At 34.2% G+C, this 22465-nt stretch overlaps 2 protein-coding genes across 5 annotated transcripts; both read left to right on the plus strand.

Annotated features, from left to right (window-relative positions):
• Positions 1 to 1041: 1041 nt before the first annotated feature.
• On the plus strand, positions 1042 to 6794 carry LOC123895064 (phosphoenolpyruvate carboxylase). Of its 4 annotated transcripts, none has more exons than XM_045945253.1 (11): positions 1042 to 1329; positions 1644 to 1831; positions 2611 to 3002; positions 3092 to 3176; positions 3298 to 3520; positions 3611 to 3714; positions 3805 to 3898; positions 3993 to 4147; positions 4280 to 5278; positions 5524 to 5910; positions 6270 to 6794. In XM_045945253.1, the coding sequence occupies exons 2-11, from the start codon at positions 1667 to 1669 to the stop codon at positions 6564 to 6566; spliced, it is 2901 nt and encodes a 966-aa protein (XP_045801209.1). In that variant the 5' UTR covers positions 1042 to 1329; positions 1644 to 1666; the 3' UTR covers positions 6567 to 6794. The 4 variants fall into 4 exon arrangements, with proteins under 4 accessions (XP_045801209.1, XP_045801210.1, XP_045801212.1 ...); XM_045945254.1 differs by having other exon boundaries at positions 1184 to 1329; positions 1649 to 1831; XM_045945256.1 differs by having other exon boundaries at positions 1239 to 1467.
• A 2927-nt stretch (positions 6795 to 9721) lies between these two features.
• LOC123895065 (dol-P-Man:Man(6)GlcNAc(2)-PP-Dol alpha-1,2-mannosyltransferase) lies at positions 9722 to 20714 on the plus strand. Its single transcript, XM_045945258.1, has 10 exons — positions 9722 to 10213; positions 11245 to 11332; positions 11430 to 11589; positions 11738 to 11955; positions 12342 to 12637; positions 14018 to 14132; positions 14230 to 14368; positions 19885 to 20081; positions 20170 to 20259; positions 20351 to 20714. The coding sequence occupies exons 1-10, from the start codon at positions 9939 to 9941 to the stop codon at positions 20480 to 20482; spliced, it is 1710 nt and encodes a 569-aa protein (XP_045801214.1). The 5' UTR covers positions 9722 to 9938; the 3' UTR covers positions 20483 to 20714.
• The last annotated feature ends 1751 nt before the right edge of the window (positions 20715 to 22465 follow it).

The following is a 22465-nucleotide window of genomic DNA, read 5'->3' on the forward strand; positions in this document are numbered from 1 at the left end:
AACTGATTAACGGAATGCAGATTCAGGAACTATTCAATAGTTTTTTCTCAGTGGGGGACCAAAATGCAGCGAGTTGCACATTGAGAAATTAAAATGACTATTTTCCAAAAATATAAATAAAAAATCAATCTAAAATCATGCTCAGATTTAAAGGACCGTTAACATAATTTTATCTAATTAATATATGTACATCGTTTTCATCAAGTTAATGTATTTCACTTTACATTCACGAATACAGAATAAATCAATATTTGATAATACTAGATGAATTTTCCTTTCTGATGATGTGCCTAAATAAATAAATAAATAAGTTTGTTATAACTATTATTAACTTTTTCCATTTATAATCTTTCTTTAATTTGTTAAAAATAGTAAAATATAAAATGTGACATTCCTAATAAACAAAGTATAGTACAATAAAGCTATCAGATTTGGTTTAGTAGTGACAAATTTGGGCAGTATGTTAGAGGTCTTGAGCTCGATTACCAGCTCATTGTAAACTAAAAAAGTAGGAGTACAATATATAATACTCCCTCCGTTTTTTTTATAAGTGTCCAGTTTAGAATGATAACAACAAATTAAGAAAGTGGATTTTTGCATCTTATCTTCCTATTATACCCTCATCTTAATTCATCAATAAATTCCTTTTTTTTTGCACTCTTTCAAATAAATTTATTGTTATGCAAAAAAATAATGAACCATTTACAGAAATTCTGTTTAAATCTGAATATAACAAGGAAAAACAAACTTTCCTATCGTAAAAAAAAAAGAACAAACTTTCTTTAAAAAATAACTTTGTTTAAAAAAAAAAACTTTAGTTTTTCTAATATATATAAAAAATTATTGAAAAAGATAAGAATAATTGAAAAATCATATAATTGAGAAATCGTATCCTTAAAACACAAACTAGACCGTTAATAGATGAGAGAACCTTCAGACTTTTTTTTTTTTTTGAACCAAGAGAACCTTCAAACTTAAGTATCACATTAAGTACTTTGATATAATCGAGAAAATAAAAATAAAGTGAACCTTCCTTGTAACAAAAATAAAGTGAACCAATGAACCATCCTCTAAAGTCTAACTATTAAAGGAATATTGAAAATAAAAAGCATATTCCACTATATGCTACAAAAATAGAATAAAACTTATATAAAAAAAAAAAATATATATATGTTAATGTACGTAACAAATGTCTCTAGTTTTCTATATAAAGACACCGCACTTCACTACATTAGATCATAACACTGTCTCTCACTCTGATCCCAACTTTCCATCCTTTGTCTTCTTTTTCTTCTTCCTCGTATATCTCTTACTGCCACATTTCACGGGGTAAACAAAACAAAACAAAACAAATCCTATAATTTTTCAATTTTGTTTCATAATAATCCTATGTTTTTGTTATGTAACAAAACACTACTAATTTTTTGTTCTATCAATCAATTTCAATACACGTGTCATCCACTCATCGTATATTCTATATCTCAGTCAATCTCTTTCATTATTTTTTTTAGAATTTGATTAAAAATTTATTATGATGATGTTGTTTTGATTCGTCCATTGTTTTTGTGTTCATGGTTTTTTGAATTCTTTAATGTTTTTGTTTTTTCATAAGGGGTTAGTGGTTTAATTGATTTTGTTTATAGGTTAGAAGGAGTGAATTGCTCCAATGGCAAACAAAATGGAAAAAATGGCATCAATTGATGCACAGCTTAGACAATTAGTACCAGCAAAAGTTAGTGAAGATGATAAACTTATTGAGTATGATGCTTTGTTGTTGGATCGGTTTCTTGATATTCTTCAGGATTTACATGGAGAGGATCTGAAAGATTCTGTGAGTTTTTCTTCTTTTTTAAGTACTTATGATTAATTTGTATGTGATTTCATTTTCAATTGATTTTGGTTATGTTTATTCACTGTTTGGTTCTAAAAGTCTTAATTATGATTTGTTTGGTGGAAAAAAGATTGGAAATTTTTTTTTTTTATTTTTTTTTTTTACTGATTTTGGATATTGGGTCAAGGCTATTGATTTGTAATGTTTTAAGGAAACATGACTTTTTGATATGTTGTTTGACTACTAACAGGAAAAAAAAAATCATTTTGAGAGAAAATTTTCATTGATCTAATTTTTAGTATTTTATTTTATGAAATTTTGAATATTTGATATATATGTTTGATTAAGTTACCTCGAAAGATATCAAACTTGAACTATTAGGTCTTAGTTAGTTTGGATTTATTTCTCAGTATTATCTATCCGGAAATAGATATGTAATAAGTGAAATAAACGGAACATGTTGTCTAATTTTCGATTCAGATTACTTTATATTTTTGGTTTGATCTATTTACACAAATAGGCGATTTAGTACAAAGTGTTGTCGGATTGTAGTTATAGCAGCATTATTGCGCTGTAGCGTGTAATGCGTCTATGCTTTAGACCAACCACTATTGTTCCGCGATAGGCGATTTAGTAGGGTCGTCATATTGTAGCTATATCGGCACTATAGCCTTGTAGCGTAGTGTAGTAGAATTTGAACAAATCTCTATCTTTGTCTATAATGAGACAGAAACCTGTTTTCACAGTAATGATTAAACGGTTAAAATGTTCTTATGCAGGTTCAAGAAGTGTATGAACTTTCTGCGGAGTACGAAAGAAAGCATGATCCTAAGAAACTTGAAGAACTTGGAAATTTGATAACAAGTTTAGATGCAGGAGATTCAATTGTTGTTGCCAAGTCCTTTTCACACATGCTTAACTTGGCCAACTTAGCTGAAGAGGTTCAGATTGCTCATCGCCGAAGGAACAAGTTGAAGAAAGGTGATTTTAGGGATGAGAGCAATGCAACTACCGAATCAGACATCGAAGAAACTCTCAAGAGACTTGTGTTTAACATGAAGAAATCTCCTCAGGAAGTTTTTGATGCATTGAAGAACCAGACCGTTGATCTGGTTCTTACTGCTCATCCTACTCAGTCAGTTCGTCGATCTTTGCTTCAAAAGCATGCAAGGTTTGTTTCACCATGAATACTTCACATTCAAGAGAATTTGTTGAATAGAAATAGATAAGAAAATTGAACTTTTTTTGTTCTTTTTGCAGGGTAAGGAACTGTTTATCACAATTGTATGCTAAAGACATCACTCCTGATGATAAGCAAGAGCTCGATGAAGCTCTCCAGAGGGAGGTTAGTATCAAAGCCTTTCGATTTTGTTTGTTTTTTCGTCAAATTAAAATGATTTGACATTATTATGATATTTTCACCAAATTGAAATGATTTTATTTTGTTACTTTTGTTTATTTTGTAGATCCAAGCTGCATTCCGTACCGATGAAATCAAGAGGACTCCTCCAACACCACAAGATGAGATGAGAGCAGGGATGAGTTACTTCCATGAAACAATTTGGAAGGGTGTCCCTAAATTTCTTCGCCGTGTTGATACTGCGTTGAAGAACATAGGGATTAACGAACGTGTTCCCTATAATGCTCCTCTTATTCAGTTTTCTTCTTGGATGGGGGGTGATCGTGATGGTACGATTTTTATCTGTTACAAATGTATGTATGCATGTATGTACGCATGTGAATTCAATGTGATTTATAAAATGAGATAATATGATGCAGGTAATCCGAGAGTGACTCCGGAAGTGACGAGAGATGTTTGCTTACTAGCTAGAATGATGGCTGCAAATTTGTATTATTCTCAGATTGAAGATCTTATGTTTGAAGTAATCCTTTTTCAGCCTTTTTGAAATTATCATTTTGATTTGTTTACTATTCCGGCTCCATTTTACTTATTTCTTTTCTTGTTTCTTTAGCTGTCTATGTGGCGTTGCAATGATGAGCTACGTGATCGTGCGGAAGAACTTCACAGGAATTCCAAGAAAGATGAAGTTGCAAAACACTACATAGGTGAATATTTGTTAAATGTTAGTTATGCGTATTTGTGAATATAAGTTGGTTAGTTCAGTTTTTGTGATAATCTTGATTTCCTTCTATGATGCAGAGTTTTGGAAAAAAATTCCTTTGAATGAACCGTACCGTGTTATACTCGGTGATGTAAGGGACAAGCTCTATCGTACTCGTGAGAGGTCTCGTTATCTTCTAGCTCATGGCTATTCTGAAATTCCTGAAGAAGCCACATTCACCGATGTTGATGAGGTATATATTTCATTATTTTACTATATACTTTTTATGTGATAACAACATTTAGTTACATAATAACAATGCTATTTTTTTTATTGAAGAATTTTTCTTTGTTTGAAAGATACTAACTAGAGTTAATTTGTGTAGTTCTTGGAACCTCTTGAACTATGCTACAGATCACTCTGTGCTTGTGGTGATCGTGCGATTGCTGATGGAAGCCTTCTTGATTTCTTGAGGCAAGTTTCCACTTTTGGACTGTCGCTGGTAAGACTTGATATTAGGCAAGAGTCAGATCGCCACACGGACGTGATGGACGCCATTACCAAACATTTGGAAATTGGATCCTACCAAGAATGGTCTGAAGAAAAAAGACAGGAATGGCTTTTGTCTGAGTTGGTTGGCAAAAGGCCACTTTTTGGACCTGACCTACCTCAAACTGATGAAATTAGAGAAGTTTTAGAGACATTTCATGTCATAGCAGAACTTCCATCAGACAACTTTGGAGCCTATATCATTTCGATGGCAACTGCCCCATCTGATGTGCTAGCGGTTGAACTTCTTCAACGTGAATGCAAAATCAAGAATCCGTTAAGAGTTGTTCCATTGTTTGAGAAACTTGCTGATCTTGAGTCTGCTCCTGCTGCCTTGGCTCGGTTGTTCTCGATAGATTGGTACATAAACCGGATCAATGGGAAGCAAGAAGTTATGATTGGATATTCTGATTCAGGTAAAGATGCTGGAAGGTTTTCTGCAGCATGGCAGCTATATAAGGCTCAGGAGGACCTCATAAGCGTTGCTCAGAAATTCGGTGTTAAGCTAACAATGTTCCACGGTCGTGGTGGAACTGTTGGAAGAGGAGGTGGACCTACTCATCTTGCTATCTTGTCTCAACCACCAGACACAATTCATGGATCGCTTCGTGTGACGGTTCAAGGTGAAGTTATTGAACAGTCGTTCGGAGAGGAACACTTGTGCTTTAGAACACTGCAACGTTTCACTGCTGCCACTCTAGAACACGGAATGCGTCCCCCAAGTTCTCCAAAACCAGAATGGCGTGCATTGATGGACCAGATGGCTGTCATTGCTACTGAGGAGTACCGTTCAATTGTGTTCAAGGAACCACGTTTTGTTGAGTATTTCCGTCTGGTAAGACATCACAAAATCATTAACTTTCACTTTAGTGTTAAGCAAAATGACATTCAGATTATGGTGTCTTCAGTGCCTATAAAATATTCAATTCTTGAGTTTGGTCCCTATAAATTTTTTATCCTCGCATTTTATAAAAACTACAGAGGGACTAAACTCGAAAGTTTGTAATTTTGCAGGAACTACAAAGATATTTAACCTTTCAGATTATAACAATTATTTTCAATTTCCTTTGTGTCATGTAGGCTACACCAGAGATGGAGTACGGAAGGATGAACATTGGAAGTCGACCGGCAAAGAGAAGGCCTAGCGGAGGCATCGAAACACTGCGTGCGATACCATGGATTTTTGCATGGACACAGACAAGATTTCATCTTCCAGTATGGCTAGGTTTCGGAGCAGCTTTTAAACAAGTTGTTGCGAAGGATGTTAAGAATCTTCATATGCTGCAAGAGATGTACAATCAATGGCCTTTCTTTAGGGTCACTATTGATTTAGTTGAAATGGTGTTTGCTAAGGGTGACCCTGGTATTGCAGCACTGAATGATAGGCTCCTAGTTTCACAGGATCTATGGCCATTTGGTGAACAGTTGAGAAGCAAGTACGAAGAAACTAAGAAACTCCTACTTCAGGTAATGCTCCTTTTACTTTGCGAATTTTAACATTTTAGTTTTGCACCAATTTTTAGCATTTAAGGGCTTATTTGGATTGACTTATTTGAACTTGTCAACTGTCCATAAGCTATTTTCAGCTTATTTCCATAAGCTCTCCGGAATAACTTATGAAAACAGCTTTACTTTATCTTTTGTTATAAAAATAGCGTATACATAAGCACTTATATGATAACTGCTATTGCTATACACACAATTAAGTTGTTTGTCCAAATAGAGCCGAAGTCTTTGTTAGATATTGAGCTTTCAATTTCATCATCTAAGAACTAGACTAGCGAGTCATTTCACAAGCTGATTTTTGTGTTCTGCTGTATCGATAGGTGGCTACACACAAGGAAGTTCTTGAAGGAGATCCCTACTTGAAACAAAGACTCAGACTCCGTGATTCATACATTACAACCCTTAACGTTTTCCAAGCTTACACATTGAAACGGATCCGGGATCCAAACTATAAGGTGGAGGTACGCCCCCGCGTATCGAAAGAGTCTGCTGAAACAAGTAAATCGGCCGATGAACTTGTAACATTGAATCCAACAAGTGAATATGCTCCTGGTTTGGAAGACACACTCATTCTCACCATGAAGGGTATTGCTGCTGGCATGCAGAACACTGGTTAATTTTTGGTGAATTTTTTCACTTGTATTTGTTTCTTTATGTTAAGTGTGCTAAGATATCATAAAATACTAGATGAATCTAGTTGCAAGCACTTCAAGTGAGTGCTTTTTTTTTTCTTTTCTTTTTCCTTTTCCTTTTCATAAGAAACTCGCATCATGTTTTGTTGATGTTTTTCCTTACTTTGTTACCATACAAACGAGTTAATGCAATGATGTTATGTTTCAATGCATGGATTTTGTTGAGTGCTACTATTTCCTTTCTTTGTCATTATTTTCTAATGTAATGATATGAGACAGAAAAACATAGAAACAATTATATAATAACAAGACTATTAGAAGGAACTTGAAAATGATTGAAATCTGTTGAGATATCAGAATATGAGAATAATGGCCACTTAGGACCTCCTTTCTTTTTGCTTGTTCTAAAGAGTCTAGAAGCAAAGCTCGCGCACACTAAGTGTCTAGAAGTGGAGAAGTTTGAGTTTGAACCTGCGCCTTAGCATATCAATTGTCCCCATCATATGAGCTGTATTTATGAGGAATGTGCTAATTAGTTACCTTTGGAAATGATATGTAGCCAGATATATGTGATTGAACCGAGTAGTTCTTGAAAGAAACCGAGGGATATGCTATTATAAGGTAATGGAAGCGGCATTTTTGCACCTAATAAAAGCTACGCCACAAGTACAACGTTTAGATAAAATATCAGAACAGTCTAAGATAATGTTCTTAATAGCCGCTATGCGAATATGGCCATGGAGGCACTTAACAGTAACTTCAGAGTCAGTTTCAACGAAAAAATGGCCATCTTGGTCAGTTGGTAGGATCCATTGGAGGCACCAATGCATAGCCAGTGGTTCTGCTAGTGTAAGAGAGCTGTGCTGTGTGCAGTCTCTCAAGTCTGGTAGCAGCGAATCGAACGGCCCGTCTATGATTTCTAGAAACCATTCCCCGGCCCACAGAGCCGTCACTGAAGCAACCGGCATCAACATTTAATTTAGACACACCAGTAAGTCATGGTTTCCAATTAACCATGAAAAAGTACTGATATCATCATATTACTAATACTAAGCACCAACTAATCAAACATTGATCTCCATAATGCTCCTAACAATACATGTATGATCAAATCAAATACAAAAGCATGAACCGTGAACCTGTTTACCGTACCATTTCAAACCGTTTCCTGAAAATTCGTATGAATTTGCAATTAATCTAATAAGCAAAATTGTACAGCCCAGTACTTTATTGCAGTAAAAACACAAACTTTAATATCTGCATTGAAAAGTGGCAAAATACTCATAATTTATTACTCCAACCGGTTCTTTTATAAGAGATACTTCATCTTTCTAGAGAGTATCATAAGCATATACTGTCACTGAGCTCACGTGTGCAAATACACTCTTTAGCTCAATTGACAGAAGTGTCTACACTATCACTTGTGAGAAATACTTCTCTAGCCACAAACCCAAATATTTGTTGATAGGCATCCATGCAAGTATTTCTTGTGTGGACACAAGGATTTAGACACATTTTTAGTCACAAACTCAAAAAAACCACAAATCATATAGTTATTTTAAAAAAATATATTAATTTAATTATTATTTTTTCATTTCTTCTTTTTTGTGTGTGACCAAAAGAGTGGTCTAAACTCGTGTGGCCATATAAGCATGATTCTATTGACAATCCTCATACTACTAAACTTATTGTCTCCTTAAAACTAAGACTGTTTTTAGGATATACTTCATCCGTCCCATATTAGATGATATATTTGACTATTTCACAGAGTTTAAAAAATGTATTAAGCTTGACAAAAAAAAATGTATAATAGTTTTTGTAAAAACAAACGTATAATAATTAAAAAGAAAGAATGTAACTTTTACTTAATTGTCCTTAAAAAGTATCGACAATATCATCGAGTTTAAGAAAAGTATAATACTCGTAATTAAAGGAAAATGAAACTTTTACTTAATTATAGGTAGTAACTTATTAGTCGAGAAAGTAATAATGATTACAAAATACTATAGTGGTAGAGTAGGTGAAATATTTTAAAATAATTTTTTACTTATTTAAATCATCTATTTTGAGATGAAGTGAGTAATAGTAATAATTTTTGAGTGATTTATGAAAAATAATAACGAAAAATATATACTCCAAACAAACGGAAGAAATGTTCCCGTGAACTTAACTCATTGGTAGAGATATTACATCATTACATATGCATGGGTCGTGGTTCTAAGTTCTAACTCAGGAAATGTGTGTCCATAAGTCGTAGATCAACCGATAAAAAGTACCAAAATTATTAAGCCAATTGATATGACCGGAGTTCGAACATGTGTTTTTTTACTTGTATGTGTGAGTTTATAATGACATTATCATTTTCCTATTAAGGGTCTGTTTGGCAAGCCAAAAAAACTAGCTTTTAGCTTTTGTATTATGGCTTATAAGTTAAAAGACCTGTTTTGTAACAGTCTTTTCAAAAAGAACTTTTAACTTATTTTACTGACTTATAACTTTTGAGTTTATAGGTTCTAGCTTTTCATTTTTTCTTCCTCTTTTACCCTTATTATTTTAACTAAAATTCATATTTACCCTTTATAATTTATTATCATTAGAATTTAAAATAAAATAAGTAAATACATGTTTTAACGTTATTATCTATTTTCAAATATGAAGACTAAAGCATTTTTTTATCAATTCATAGGTACATACCTTACTATAATTTTTTTTTGAAACAACGTACCTTACTATAATTAGCCATTATACTATATTGTGAATATATTTTGTTGTTATTTTTTCATAAAGCATATCAATTGAAAGGAAAATAAATATTTTTTTTTTAAAAAAATCAGCATATAAAAATTAGTTTAATAATAATATTTGAAAGATGTATTTATTGAATTAATAAACTTAAAATATTGTAAAAAAATAAAATAAACTTTAAATATTAAATTCTAAGTATCTTAAATAATATTAATTTGATAAAAAATTTATTAAATTAAAGATGTTCTTTTATGTCATTTTATATTCATCAGTCATTTGAACCGTTAATTTTATCAAACACTTTAATCAATTTATTAATTAGAAGCTATCAGCAATAAACCATAAATCATTGGCCATAAACTATCGATATAACTTATCACTCATAAGCTATTTTTGCCGGAGCCAAAAAAAAAAAAAAAAAAAGTAACAAAAGAAATGTAAAAAAAACAAATGTGAGCAGACAAAAGCAGCAGAAGAAAAAGTGAAGAATTTGCTTTAGGAGAAAGAAAATTGTCTCCACTGTTATAACTTTTTAGTAGTTTTAAAACTCTTTTGAAAAACAACATTGATAGAGAATTTTGAAATTTCCATTTCCACATTCAGTTTCAATCGATGGCGATGATGCAACCAGCTATAAGGCAGAGACGTTCTCAGACGACGGATCCACCGGCGCCATCGTCGTCGTCATACTCAAAGCTCGACAAAGCGTCGAAATCGGACGGCAAAGATGAAGGGTTAAACTGGGCATTACCATTTGTTGCTTTGTGTTTGTTGAGATACATGAGTGCTACTTCCAATATCATTCATGATTGTGATGAGGTTTTCAATTATTGGGAACCTCTTCATTTTCTTCTCTATAAAACTGGTTTCCAAACTTGGGAATATAGGTGATGAACAATGAACTCTCTATTTATTTATATGATTTTTGTTTAATTTTGATTTTGTGAAGATTTTGGGTTTTTTGGGAAAATGGGGGATGGGAGAAGTGAAAAAGTGTTGATTTTGATAGTTTTTGTGTGTAGATTTTAGATGAGATTATGAGAGGAAAAAAAAAATTAAGGGGATGAATGACATTTTGATTATGCTTTTGTTGTTAGATTTTGTATATAATTGGTGAGAAATGAACTTAAAGAAGTAGTGGCAACATAAAAAAAATGTGTTGGTTACTAATGTGGTGTGACGTTTGTGGTAGATATGTGGTCAGAGGTTCGATACTAACCTTTGATCGGGGATGCTTTGGGTTTGATAACTTATATGTTTGTAGCTTGTAGATGAGATCGTGAGAGGAAAAAGAAATTTAAGGGGACTCATGTCATTTTATTTTTTTTTGGTTTACAATGTTGGCAATGATTAACCTGGGACCTCATGCATACTACCAAAATCCCTCACCACTAGACCAAACCTAGTGGCTTGGGGAGGCATGTCATTTTGATTATGCTCTTGTAGGGTTTTTGTCTATAATTGGTGAGAAATGAACTAAAAGAAGTATTAGCAACATAAAAAAAGTGTTGGACACTAAGTTGGTATGATGTCGTTGGTGGTACTGATTACTTAAGTATGTGGTTAGTGGTTTAATATCAAGCTTTGATAGGGGATACCGGGTTTGATAATTTTTATGTGTGTGGCTTGTAGATGAGATCGTTAGAGGAAAAATAAATTTGAGGGGAAAAGGGTCATTTTGATTATGCTCTTGTAGGGTTTTATCTATATTGGGGGACAAATGAACTAAAAAAAGTATTAGCAACAACATTTAAAGAACATGTGTTGGACACTAACATGATGTGGCGCTGGTTTGATAATATGTCTTTTATGTATGTGGTTAGAGGTTCAATGTCAATTCTTGATTGGGAATGCCTTGGGTTTAGTTTATCTATTTTTTTCTATCGTATTGACAATGGATTTGTGGTGTGTGTTGCAGTTCACAGTTTGCTCTTCGGTCGTATCTGTACCTTTTATTTCATGAAATAGTGGCTCGACCAGCTTTGTGGTTATTTGGTGATGAAAAAGTAAGATTTCGCCTGTGCTTGGTTAATGATTTGATATAGATTGAAGTTTTCCACTTGTGTATGCTCAGCATGTCACCATTGACTTTTACTGTTGTAGGTGAGAGTGTTCTATGCTGTGAGATTTTTTCTCGGTTTTCTCTCTGTTGTCACAGAGACCGTTCTTGTTGTAGCTGTTTCAAGAAAGTATGGAAAACGACTTGCTTCTTATACACTTGCTATGCTTTGCTTAGCCAGCGGCTGTTTCTTTGCTAGCACAAGTAAGTGAGCCTTTCACTCTTTTTTCTTTTCATTATGCATACTTGTCTTTGATTAGAATTCTGCATTTCAAGATTCAGTGTTCCAGTTTAAGACATGAAACTCAATTTTGTTAATGTTTTTTCTTTGACAATTGTTTGTTGTCTCCAGGTTTCTTGCCCAGTTCGTTTTCCATGTACGCAATCTCTCTTGCATCAGGCTTATTTCTTCTCGATAAACATGCTGCAGCAGTTGCTGTTTCTGCTATTGGTGTGATACTTGGCTGGCCATTCTCAATCTTGGCTTTCCTTCCAGTGACACTTTATTCTCTATATATAAAATTCAAACCGGCATTTATTGCTGGGGCTGTCACATCAGTAATTCTTCTTGTAAGTCAGATTCTCCCCTCTCATATTGGCCTACTGTGGCCTGTAAATTATGCTTATACCCAATTTTAAAATACTGGACTGAAGATCGAACCAGTGAGATCTCTAGATCATGATTCAATTTATTCATTCAGTTCAACCACAATTGAACTGGATGACAACCACAATTGAACCGTTCAGCACTTGTTCAATCTGGTTCAACCAAACTGCAATGTAACCGGGATCGACCAACCGGCAAACTCGTCAGTTCCCGGTTCAACCGATTGAACCGGCTGGTTTGGTGTGGTGTTTTAATACATTGCTTATACCATCTTATGTTGTATATAATATATAGCTGTGCTTGCATCTTATGGTGGTGTTAATTTTGTAACCATTGTAATGTTTTACAGGCATTGTCCGTAGTTACTGACTATTACTATTATGGAAAATGGACTTCATCTGTCTTAAATCTTCTAATATACAACGTAGCTGGAGGCGGTGAAAGCCATCTTTATGGAACTGAAGGACCTCTTTTTTATCTGAAGAATGGATTTAACAATTTCAACTTTTGTTTTGTTCTTGCTATGCTGTTCTTGGCAATTTTGCCTATTGCTAAGAGGAAATATGCGCCAGACCTACTGATTGTGATATCTCCTTTATACATTTGGTTGGGTTTTATGTCTTTACAGGCACATAAAGAAGAAAGGTTTGACGTTTTTTTACATGGTCTTCTTTTACTAATTTAATTTTAAACATATCATGTTATTTGAGACAACCATTTTCAATACATTTGTACAATGCGCACACAATGTATATTATTTTATTGTATGTCATGCGATTAAAATGGATATCAATCTCGGTTCCACTCCTTTTGGTTTATACAATTCCGTGTCCTGTTATATGCAATCTGTAAAATATTGCTTCTTCTGATGTTAAATAACTTGGAACCATTATTAATTGGCTGGCTTGCTTTTATGTTGTTAATCTCATATAGCGGCGAGTGGCGCTAACCCCCAAAAATGCTATAGCCTATAGCGGTATAGCGGATAGCGGGATGACCGCTATTGTTAAGACTAAAAAACCATGTACAAAAGTAAACATAAATTCCAAAATTAGGTTTTTCATCAATTTTCCCCCACCAAGAGACTATAGCGGCCCAAAAACGCTATGAAACTGCTATGTCGCCGCTATTCACCTGCTATTCGCGAGCACTATGGCCGCTTCTCTAAATAGTAGTTCGCGGCCCTTTGGCGTAGCGTATAGGGGGATCACCGCTACGCTATACTAACATCATAGGCTTTTAGTGAATAAGGCTCTCAATTTTAAGTTTACAATTTTTCTTTTGTATATTGAGCAACTGTGGCTTGAAATTTGGAATGTGGAAAAATTACTATAACAGAGCACCTCCAATCATTGAGATATATTATTATTGTTGTTGCTTTTATTAGGCCTATTATTAGTTAAACATCAATTGTAGAAATCTAAGCACTTTCCTGTGTGTTTATCTGTTTGGATTAGTTGTTCATTAAGGGGATTCACACCTCGTTTTTCACCCTTTGAGAGAGGTGGTTGTTGCTCTCCCATTTGTATAAATCTAACCTGAATTTGATGACCATGATTTGGTTATCTTCTGCATTGTAGATTTGTAGTAGAGTAACTATTAACTTAACTGTGCACTTCAGAGGATAAACAGTTGCGAACAGGGTACCCACTTAGTGTCTGTTTGAATTGACTTATTTGTCCAAGAGGTGTCAGCCTTGACTTTGTAAACTCAAGGGGCATGGTTCAAATCCCACCTAGAACATTTGTAAAATGGCCATTAGTGTCAACCATTATTTATAACAATTTCCCCTTCCTCAATTTTTTTAATTTATAATTTTTTTTTGACTAATTTGATTTTATCTACTGACATAAGCACTTGTGAGGCTATTTGAGAGAATTTATGGAAACAACTTATGACACGTGTTTAAGTTGTGCACTCGAGTGAAAAGTGATATTCATATTTGATTTTGTCATTATAAAATCTACAGTTACACCGATAAAGATAACTGATATTTTTTTTGTCCATTTTTCTTCCTATATCCAGGTTCCTTTATCCAATATATCCACTTATTTGTCTTGCTGCTTCTGCTGTCATCGAGAGCTTTCCTGATCTTTTCCGTGACAAGTATGATTCATTTGACACTTCTATAACAGTGAAGGTGAGTTATCGCTTTACTCAAGATTAAAATAGATCTTTTTATATATCTGATATGGAAGAAATAAGTACTTTCTGGATTTGACTCTTGCTAAATGCAGGTAGCCAAGTTTCTGAGGCCGGTGGTTCTTAGCATTATATTATATTCCTCTCATGCTCGTACATTTTCTCTGATTCATGGTTACTCAGCTCCTATAGAGACTTACAAGCTTTTAGAGCACCACGACGATGTAGCAAATGGTGAGGATCAAACATTTGGTGGCTTTGTTCTGTTTTAGGTTTATTTTTTGAGTGTGATTAACTTGACTACCACATTGATAATTAGGTAATGCTTCATACCAGTTCACTAAAAAGCCTACAATTTGTCTGTAGAAGAATTAACTGAAAAAGAAAGTAAATGATGGCACTTTAAGAAACTAGACTGCTGCATTGTTTAAATTTCCACTTCAAGTGTAGTCACTAGTCAGCCACTTTTCTTTTTCATTTGGTATATGATCTGAATCTTGAATTATTTTGAAGTTCGTATATGATTTTTAACTTATAATTTAGCTATGACACTTGTTTTGACTTAAAAAACCATAATTTTAGTGATTGTGTATCTCACAATTCATATTAAGATTTGATTCATGATTCCGAAAATAGGTCTTCTGATTCACGATTTGGATCTCAATTTGATAACCATGCAGTAAACAATTAATGAAAAATTATGTTCATAAAAGGAAATTGATGTAGCTTGAATTGTAGCTGTTATTTGAACCTACATTATGAATTTTTTATTACATTCAATGAATCCATTCTGTTATAGCGGTGCTATTGCGCTACAGTGTAGTCGATATAGTATCTTGTTAAATAGCGGTGCTATTTCCCTATAGTGTAGTGCTATTGCTGCACTATAGTGTAGTGGATATATTGGATAAAGGAATCTGGAATTTGAACAAATCACTATCATTCCGTGAAACGCTATTTATTACAAAATGTGGTCAAATAGAGGATATAGTGGCGTTATAGTGTTATTGCATAGTAAAATTTGAACAAACCTCTATTTTTTTGTGATCTGCCATTTACAACAACGAGCCATTCATTCTGTTTGCACTAAAGGAAGTTTTCTTTTACAGAATTATGTCACAGACTGGACTATTTTTGTTTTCCTTCTAATGTGGTATAGTTTTTTTTTTTTTTTTAACATTAATGTGGTATAGTATCTGTTGGTTATTTAGTGAAATATAGTGATTGTATAAGCAAGAACTAAGATGTAATCTGACTGCAAAAAGGCTTATTATTTTATTGAGCAGCAAAGCTTGGTACTTATACAGCCATAAGGAAAAATAAAAAGGCAAAACATTTACTATGTAACTGATACTTAGAGACTTTAATTATTCTGATCCCAATAACTAGTTTAAACTTTATTGCCTAGAAATTAGGAGAAATAAACATTGATTGAGCAGCTCATGGGTCATTCCATCAAACACTCCTCCTTGGCACTAGAGCTGCATATTCCAAGCCTTTTCCTCATGAACTCAAATCTGGTTTTTGAAAGTGCCTTTGTTAAGATGTCTGCATTCTGATGTTCTGTTTTACAATAGACAAGCTGAACTTCTCCATCCTTTTGAACTTCTCTTAGATAGAAAAACTTGATCTTGAAGTGTTTGGTTCTACCATGGAACACTGGATCATTAGCAATTGAAATTGCAGCTTGGTTATCCACAAATATCTTTGTGCTTTCTGTTTGATTCATGTGCAAGTCTGTCATGAGCTTTCTGATCCAAATAGCTTGATTCACAGCAGCAGCAGCAGCTATATATTCTGCCTCTGCTGTCGATTGAGCTATAACTTCTTGTTTTTTTGAACACCATGAAAAAACTCCAGAACCTATTGTAAAACAATAACCTGATGTGCTCCTCATATCATCAACACATCCAGCCCAATCACTGTCAGAATAACCAAGAAGGCAGAAACTTTTTACTTGACTGAACCTTATTCCGTAATCAAGTGTGCCCTTGACATATCTAAGAATTCTTTTAGCTGCTTGAAAATGAATTTCACTAGCACAATGCATGTACCTTGATAATAAACTTACAGCATACATGATATCAGGCCTAGTTGCTGTCAAATACATCAAACAGCCTATTATGCTTCTGTACAATCTCTCATCAACCTTTTCAGCTTCATCTTCTTTGCAAAACTTCTCTTTTTGATTCATTGGAGTTGTAGCTGGTTTACATTCTTCCATATTGAACTTCCTGAGAACTTCTTTTGCATATTTTTGTTGGCACACAAATATTTTATTTTGCTTTTGTTGCACCTGCATTCCAAGGAAAAATGTCATTTTTCCAAGGTCCGTCATCTCAAAAGCACCTTTCATTTCCTCCTTGAACTTGCAAATAAGTTCCTCATGACTTCCTGTAACGAACAGATCATCAACATAGAGTGATACAACAAGTATTTCATTATCAACCTTTTTAACATATAAGGTAAATTCACTTGGACTTTTTGCAAAGCCTAAGTTCATCAAGTGTCTATCTATTCTGCTATACCATGATCTTGGTGCTTGTTTTAGCCCATACAAAGCCTTATTTAATCTATATACCTTCTCCTCCTGTCCTTCAACAACAAAACCCTCTGGTTGTTCAACAAATATTTCTTCTTCTAAGTATCCATTCAGAAAAGCTGACTTGACATCCATTTGATGTATAACCCAACCATTTTGTGCAGCTAGAGCTAGCAACAACCTTATGGTATCCAATCTAGCTACTGGAGCAAATGTTTCAGAAAAATCTACCCCAAAGATTTGGGCGTATCCCTTAACAACAAGTCTTGCCTTATACTTGTTTAGGGAACCATCAGAATTAAGCTTGGTCCTATAAACCCATTTGACTCCAATAGCTTTCTTATGGTTAGGTCTGTCCACCAATTTCCATGTCTGATTTTTTTCAATCATCTTGAGCTCCTCCTTCATCGCATCCATCCATTTTTTATCTGTTGCAGCTTCTTCATATCCAGCAGGTTCCATGATCGCAACATTACACCTCTGATAAATGTCAGAAAGTGATCTTTCTCCTCTAACAGGTTCATCATCGACATCTTCATTCACCTCTTGGAATTCAATCTTGTCATTTTCCCAGCTCCAGCTATCTAACTCCATGAATTTTACATCTCTGCTGACAATTATTTTGTTTTGATGTGGCAAATATATTCTATAGGCCTTAGCAATTAAGCTATAGCCCACAAAAATTCCTGGTTCTGCTTTCTTATCCAACTTGTCTCTCTTAACTTGATGTATATAAGAGAAACAAAGGCAGCCAAATGTCTTCAGATTAATTAGCTTTGGTTTGCTGCCATGCCAAGCTTCAAATGGAGTCTTTTTCTGGACGGCTTTTGTTGGCAGTCTGTTCAAAAGAAAAACTGCAGTATTTGCTGCCTCTGCCCAAAATTCCTTTGGCAGCCCTTTGTCATGAAGCATACACCTTGCCATCTCCATAATTGTTCGGTTTTTCCTCTCTACAACACCATTCTGTTGTGGAGTGTACGGTGCTGTTAATTGATGTTCAATGCCTGCATCTTCACAAAATTTATTAAATTTTTCAGAGGTATATTCAGTTCCATTATCCGACCTGATCACCTGCATCTTGCTTCCACTTTGAGTTTCAACCCAAGCTTTAAATTTCATGAAAATACCAGCAACTTCAGATTTAAACTTCATAAAATAAATCCAACACATCCTTGAATAATCATCAATGAATGCAATGTAATACTTACTGCCATTCAATGATGGTGTTTTCATAGGTCCTCCCACATCTGTGTGTACCAATTGCAGCTTTTGTGTGGCCCTCCAAGTATTGTTTTGTTGAAAAGGAAGCCTTTTTTGTTTCCCATATTGGCAAGCGATACATTCAGGAGGCATAACTTCTAATTTTGGCAAGTCATTCACCAAGTTGTTCTTCTTCATAAAAATTAGAGCAGCATGATGGAAGTGGCCCAATCTCTTGTGCCAAAGCATTGTACTGCTAACCTCCTTGTGCATTGCAGCCTGCTCCTTGTTCATGAAATCTAAGGCAAAACTTTTGCCTTTCATTTGAATTTTGAATACCTCTCTACCTTCTGAATCTTTAATCATGCAATTTTTATCTTCAAAAAACACCTTATAACCTTTTTCCAGCAACTGTGGAACGCTCAACAAATTTTGATTTATTTCAGGAACAAACAAAACATCAGAGATAAGTTTCAAACCTGTGTGACCTTCAATGGCCACAGTTCCTTTGCCTTTTACTTCAATGTATGCTCCATTTCCAATCTTGACTTTAGAGAGAACATTTTCATCAAGCTCTCTGAATAGCTCACGATCATAAGTCATGTGATTTGTACAACCACTATCAATTAGCCAACTTTCCGTGGAGTAATTGGAAGCAAAACATGATGCAGTGAACAACTGCTCATCTTGTGATTCATCCTCAGCAACCTTGACTTCTTGTTGTTGTTGTTGAGATTTGCATATTTTTTCCACGTGCCCTAACCGACCACACTTGTGACACCTTACATCTGGTCTCCACCAACACTTTTTTTCTGGATGATTAGTTTTTTTGCAATGAGGGCAGGATGGATACAACTGAGTGTCACTGTTTTGATCATTGTTTTTGCTGTTTGAAAAACCTTCAGAGTTGTTGCGACCTTTTCCTTTTTTGTTGATTTGCAACTTGACTTGAAATGCACCCTCCATAGATTCCTCTTGCCTCATAAGCCTTCTTTGCTCTTGTGCCTTCAGTGCATGTAATACTTCTGCCAGTGTAATATCGCATAGATCTTTTGTGTTCTCCAAGGTGGCTATAGATGCTTCATATCTTTCAGGTATTGTCACAAGAATTTTTTCTACAATTCTTGAATCAGGAAACTCAGCACCCAGCAACCTAACCTTGTTGGCAATGTTGAGTAATTTATCCGAGTACTCTTTGATTGTCTCAGATTCTTTCATTCTTTGTTGCTCAAATTCTCTTCTTAAATTTATCACCTGCATGCTTCGTATCCTCTGGTCTCCTGCATATTCTTCTTTCAGATAATCCCAAATAGCTTTCGCTGATTTGAGAGTCATGATTCTAGTAAATACAGTTTTTGAAACACCAGCAAATAGACATGCTTTTGCTTTTGCCTTCTTGGTTTTTCTCTGTTTGTGATTTCTAATCTGAGCCATGCTTGGATTTTCTCCTAGTGGCGGAACATCGTAATCTTCTTCTACAGCTTCCCAAAGATCTAAAGCCTCTAGGTAGGATTCCATCCTCACAGCCCAAAGGTCATAGCTTTCTCCATCAAAAATAGGTGGAGCAACCTGCGAAAAATTTGTTCCGGCATCCATTTCACAGATCCCGTAAGAAGATTGCTCTGTTACCAATTTGTTGGTTATTTAGTGAAATATAGTGATTGTATAAGCAAGAACTAAGATGTAATCTGACTGCAAAAAGGCTTATTATTTTATTGAGCAGCAAAGCTTGGTACTTATACAGCCATAAGGAAAAATAAAAAGGCAAAACATTTACTATGTAACTGATACTTAGAGACTTTAATTATTCTGATCCCAATAACTAGTTTAAACTTTATTGCCTAGAAATTAGGAGAAATAAACATTGATTGAGCAGCTCATGGGTCATTCCATCAAACAGTATCTTAGTGGTTTCTCTGATTAGGCAATTGTATGTTTTGCCATTACCTTCTAATGTAACTTAAATTTTCACCGTTTATTGATATCATTTTGTTCCTTTTTGTTGCAGGTTCTGTACTTTGTGTCGGAAGTGAATGGCATCGCTACCCATCATCATTTTTTGTCCCAGATTTTGTGGGACAAGTTCGATGGATCGATGATGGTTTCGGAGGTCTTCTTCCTTTCCAATTTAATTCTACCCTAGGTGGGACTGCTGCAGCACCGCCATACTTTAACAACAAGAACAAGGCATCAGAAGAACAATACGTAAGTCCTCTTTAACTGCATATATTGCCACTAGTCTACTAGAGTGTATTTGAAGGAAACTGACTAGTGACAAACATTGATTTGGCAGCTTCATGATATCGATGCCTGCACTTTCCTTGTTGAGTTGCAGCTAAAGAGGCCTTACCTTACCCGAGGAAGTGACTTATCAACATGGGAGGTAATAGTCATTTCCAATTCACAAAGTTTCGCATATTAAATGCTAATATCATCTTTTAATTGCGTTTGGATTTGTCGTATACATATTTCAGGCTATTGCTGCATTACCTTATCTGGATAGAGAGCTTTCACCAGCTTTGTATAGGTCTTTTTTCATCCCTTACCTCTGGCAAGAAAAGAATGTTTTTGGCCTGTATAAACTGTTCAGAAGAATAACCAAATGAGTCTTTTTGACCGGGTAAGGAGTATTCGAATAGTCCTTGATTGTGATGGTAGGATTTACAAGAAAACCAATTTTGTTAGACAGTGATCTTTGTAGGATTCTTCCCACCTGTTTAGTATTTTGATTTAGTTCTAATCTTGTCAAAAAAAAAAAAAATTACAATGTTGTATGCTGGCATATACTATCTCCCACCGAAACATTCATTTTATTAATCTTGTACAGTTGAAGTCTAATGTTTCTACATTTATTACCACTAAATTTTAGACCTAATTTTCCTTAATACTCCCTCCGTGACACTATATAAGCAAAAAACTCATTTTTAGGTTCATTGTTTTATTAATGTATTTGATCTACAATATAGACTAAATACATTAATAAAGTAATGAACCTAGAAAGGTGTTTTTTGATTATATAGTGTCACAGAGGGAGTATATATATTATTACAGTTGAAGTCTAATGCTAATCAATGCCCCTAGGCACTAGTATATCAAAATGGAAATTTCATCTTGTAAATTGTGCATTCAATGCACGGGTCTTTTATATATATCTATATGAGGAGGGATCCGTTGACTCCAGGAGTAAGTCTCTATCGACTTACTCCGTTTAATAACTCGATATCGGCATTATATTTCTTCGATCCAACCGTTGAATTCAAAGATCTTATTGAGTAGATCAACTCCACAAATTTTTATAAAAATTAAAAAAAAATGTAGTTATGTATTCAGACTATTGAAATTCAACGGTTTTATTAAAAGTTGTTCGTACGTTCAATTGAAGTTATCAGAAAAAGTATCAGACGGTTTTGAATTTTTATAAAAAATTGTGGAGTTGATCTCCTCAATAAGATATTTGAATTCAACGGTTGTATTGAAGAAATATAATGCCGATATCGAATTATTAAGCGGAGTAAGTCAATGGAGACTTACTCCTGGAGTCAACAGATCCCTCCTCTACATATATATAGGTTTGCTAACTTAGACCCACCTGAAAACATGAAGGTCTAAGTTAGCAAGGTGCACATTTTCACTTTAGATCAAAACAAAAACATCTTTTTTTACTATTTTAATATAGTTTCAAGCCAAGGGTAGTTTAGTAAAACTCATTTGATATTTTAACATGAAGGTCTAAGTTAGCTAGGTGCACTTTTTCAAAGTTGAGTAACATGTTTTCTTAAGTTGTCATTTTTTGATTTCCTATGTATTTTATTTAAATTGCATATATTTATAATTAAGTGGGTGTAAATTAGTAAATGAGTGCATCACCATTTAATAAAATTTACCTGACTAACCTCGATTTTCTAGTTTAAAATAACTAAATTTCAAGGTTCTTTTGTCCAAAGTGAATGTGTATCTTGCTAACTTAGACCTTCATGTTTTTAGGCGGGTCTAAGTTAGCAAACCCCTATATATATATATATGAGGAGGGATCAAATTACACCGGTGTAACATTTGAGTAATGTTATACTGCTCAATAACGCTTCAACGAATACAAATTTTACAAAATCCACCGTTGGATTGAAAGTTTATATTGTATAGATCATCTATGTGAAGTTTTATAAAAATTTAAAATCGTTTGATATGTTATTGAGATAGATCAAGATTAATGGTATTCGATAAAAGCGCATAAACCATTAATCTTGACCGGTCTCAATAACATGTCAAACGATTTTAGATTTTTGTAAAACTTAACATGGATGATCTATACGATATAAGTTTTCAATCTAACGGTCAATTTTGTAAAATTTGTATTCGTTAAAGCGTTATTGAGCGGTGTAACATTACTCAAATGTTACACCGGTGTAATTTGATCCATCCAATATATATATATATATATATTAAATTTGCTAATGTACACCCACTATCACTTGCTAACACACATCTTCTGAAAAATAAGTAAATGTGTTATAGCAAATGCATATAGGAGTTGCTAACGTACACCCACTTATTTTTTAGAAGGTATGCATTAGCAACATGTACCTTAAGGT

This window comes from Trifolium pratense, linkage group LG7 (assembly GCF_020283565.1).
Source record: "Trifolium pratense cultivar HEN17-A07 linkage group LG7, ARS_RC_1.1, whole genome shotgun sequence".
Lineage (NCBI taxonomy): Eukaryota > Viridiplantae > Streptophyta > Magnoliopsida > Fabales > Fabaceae > Trifolium > Trifolium pratense.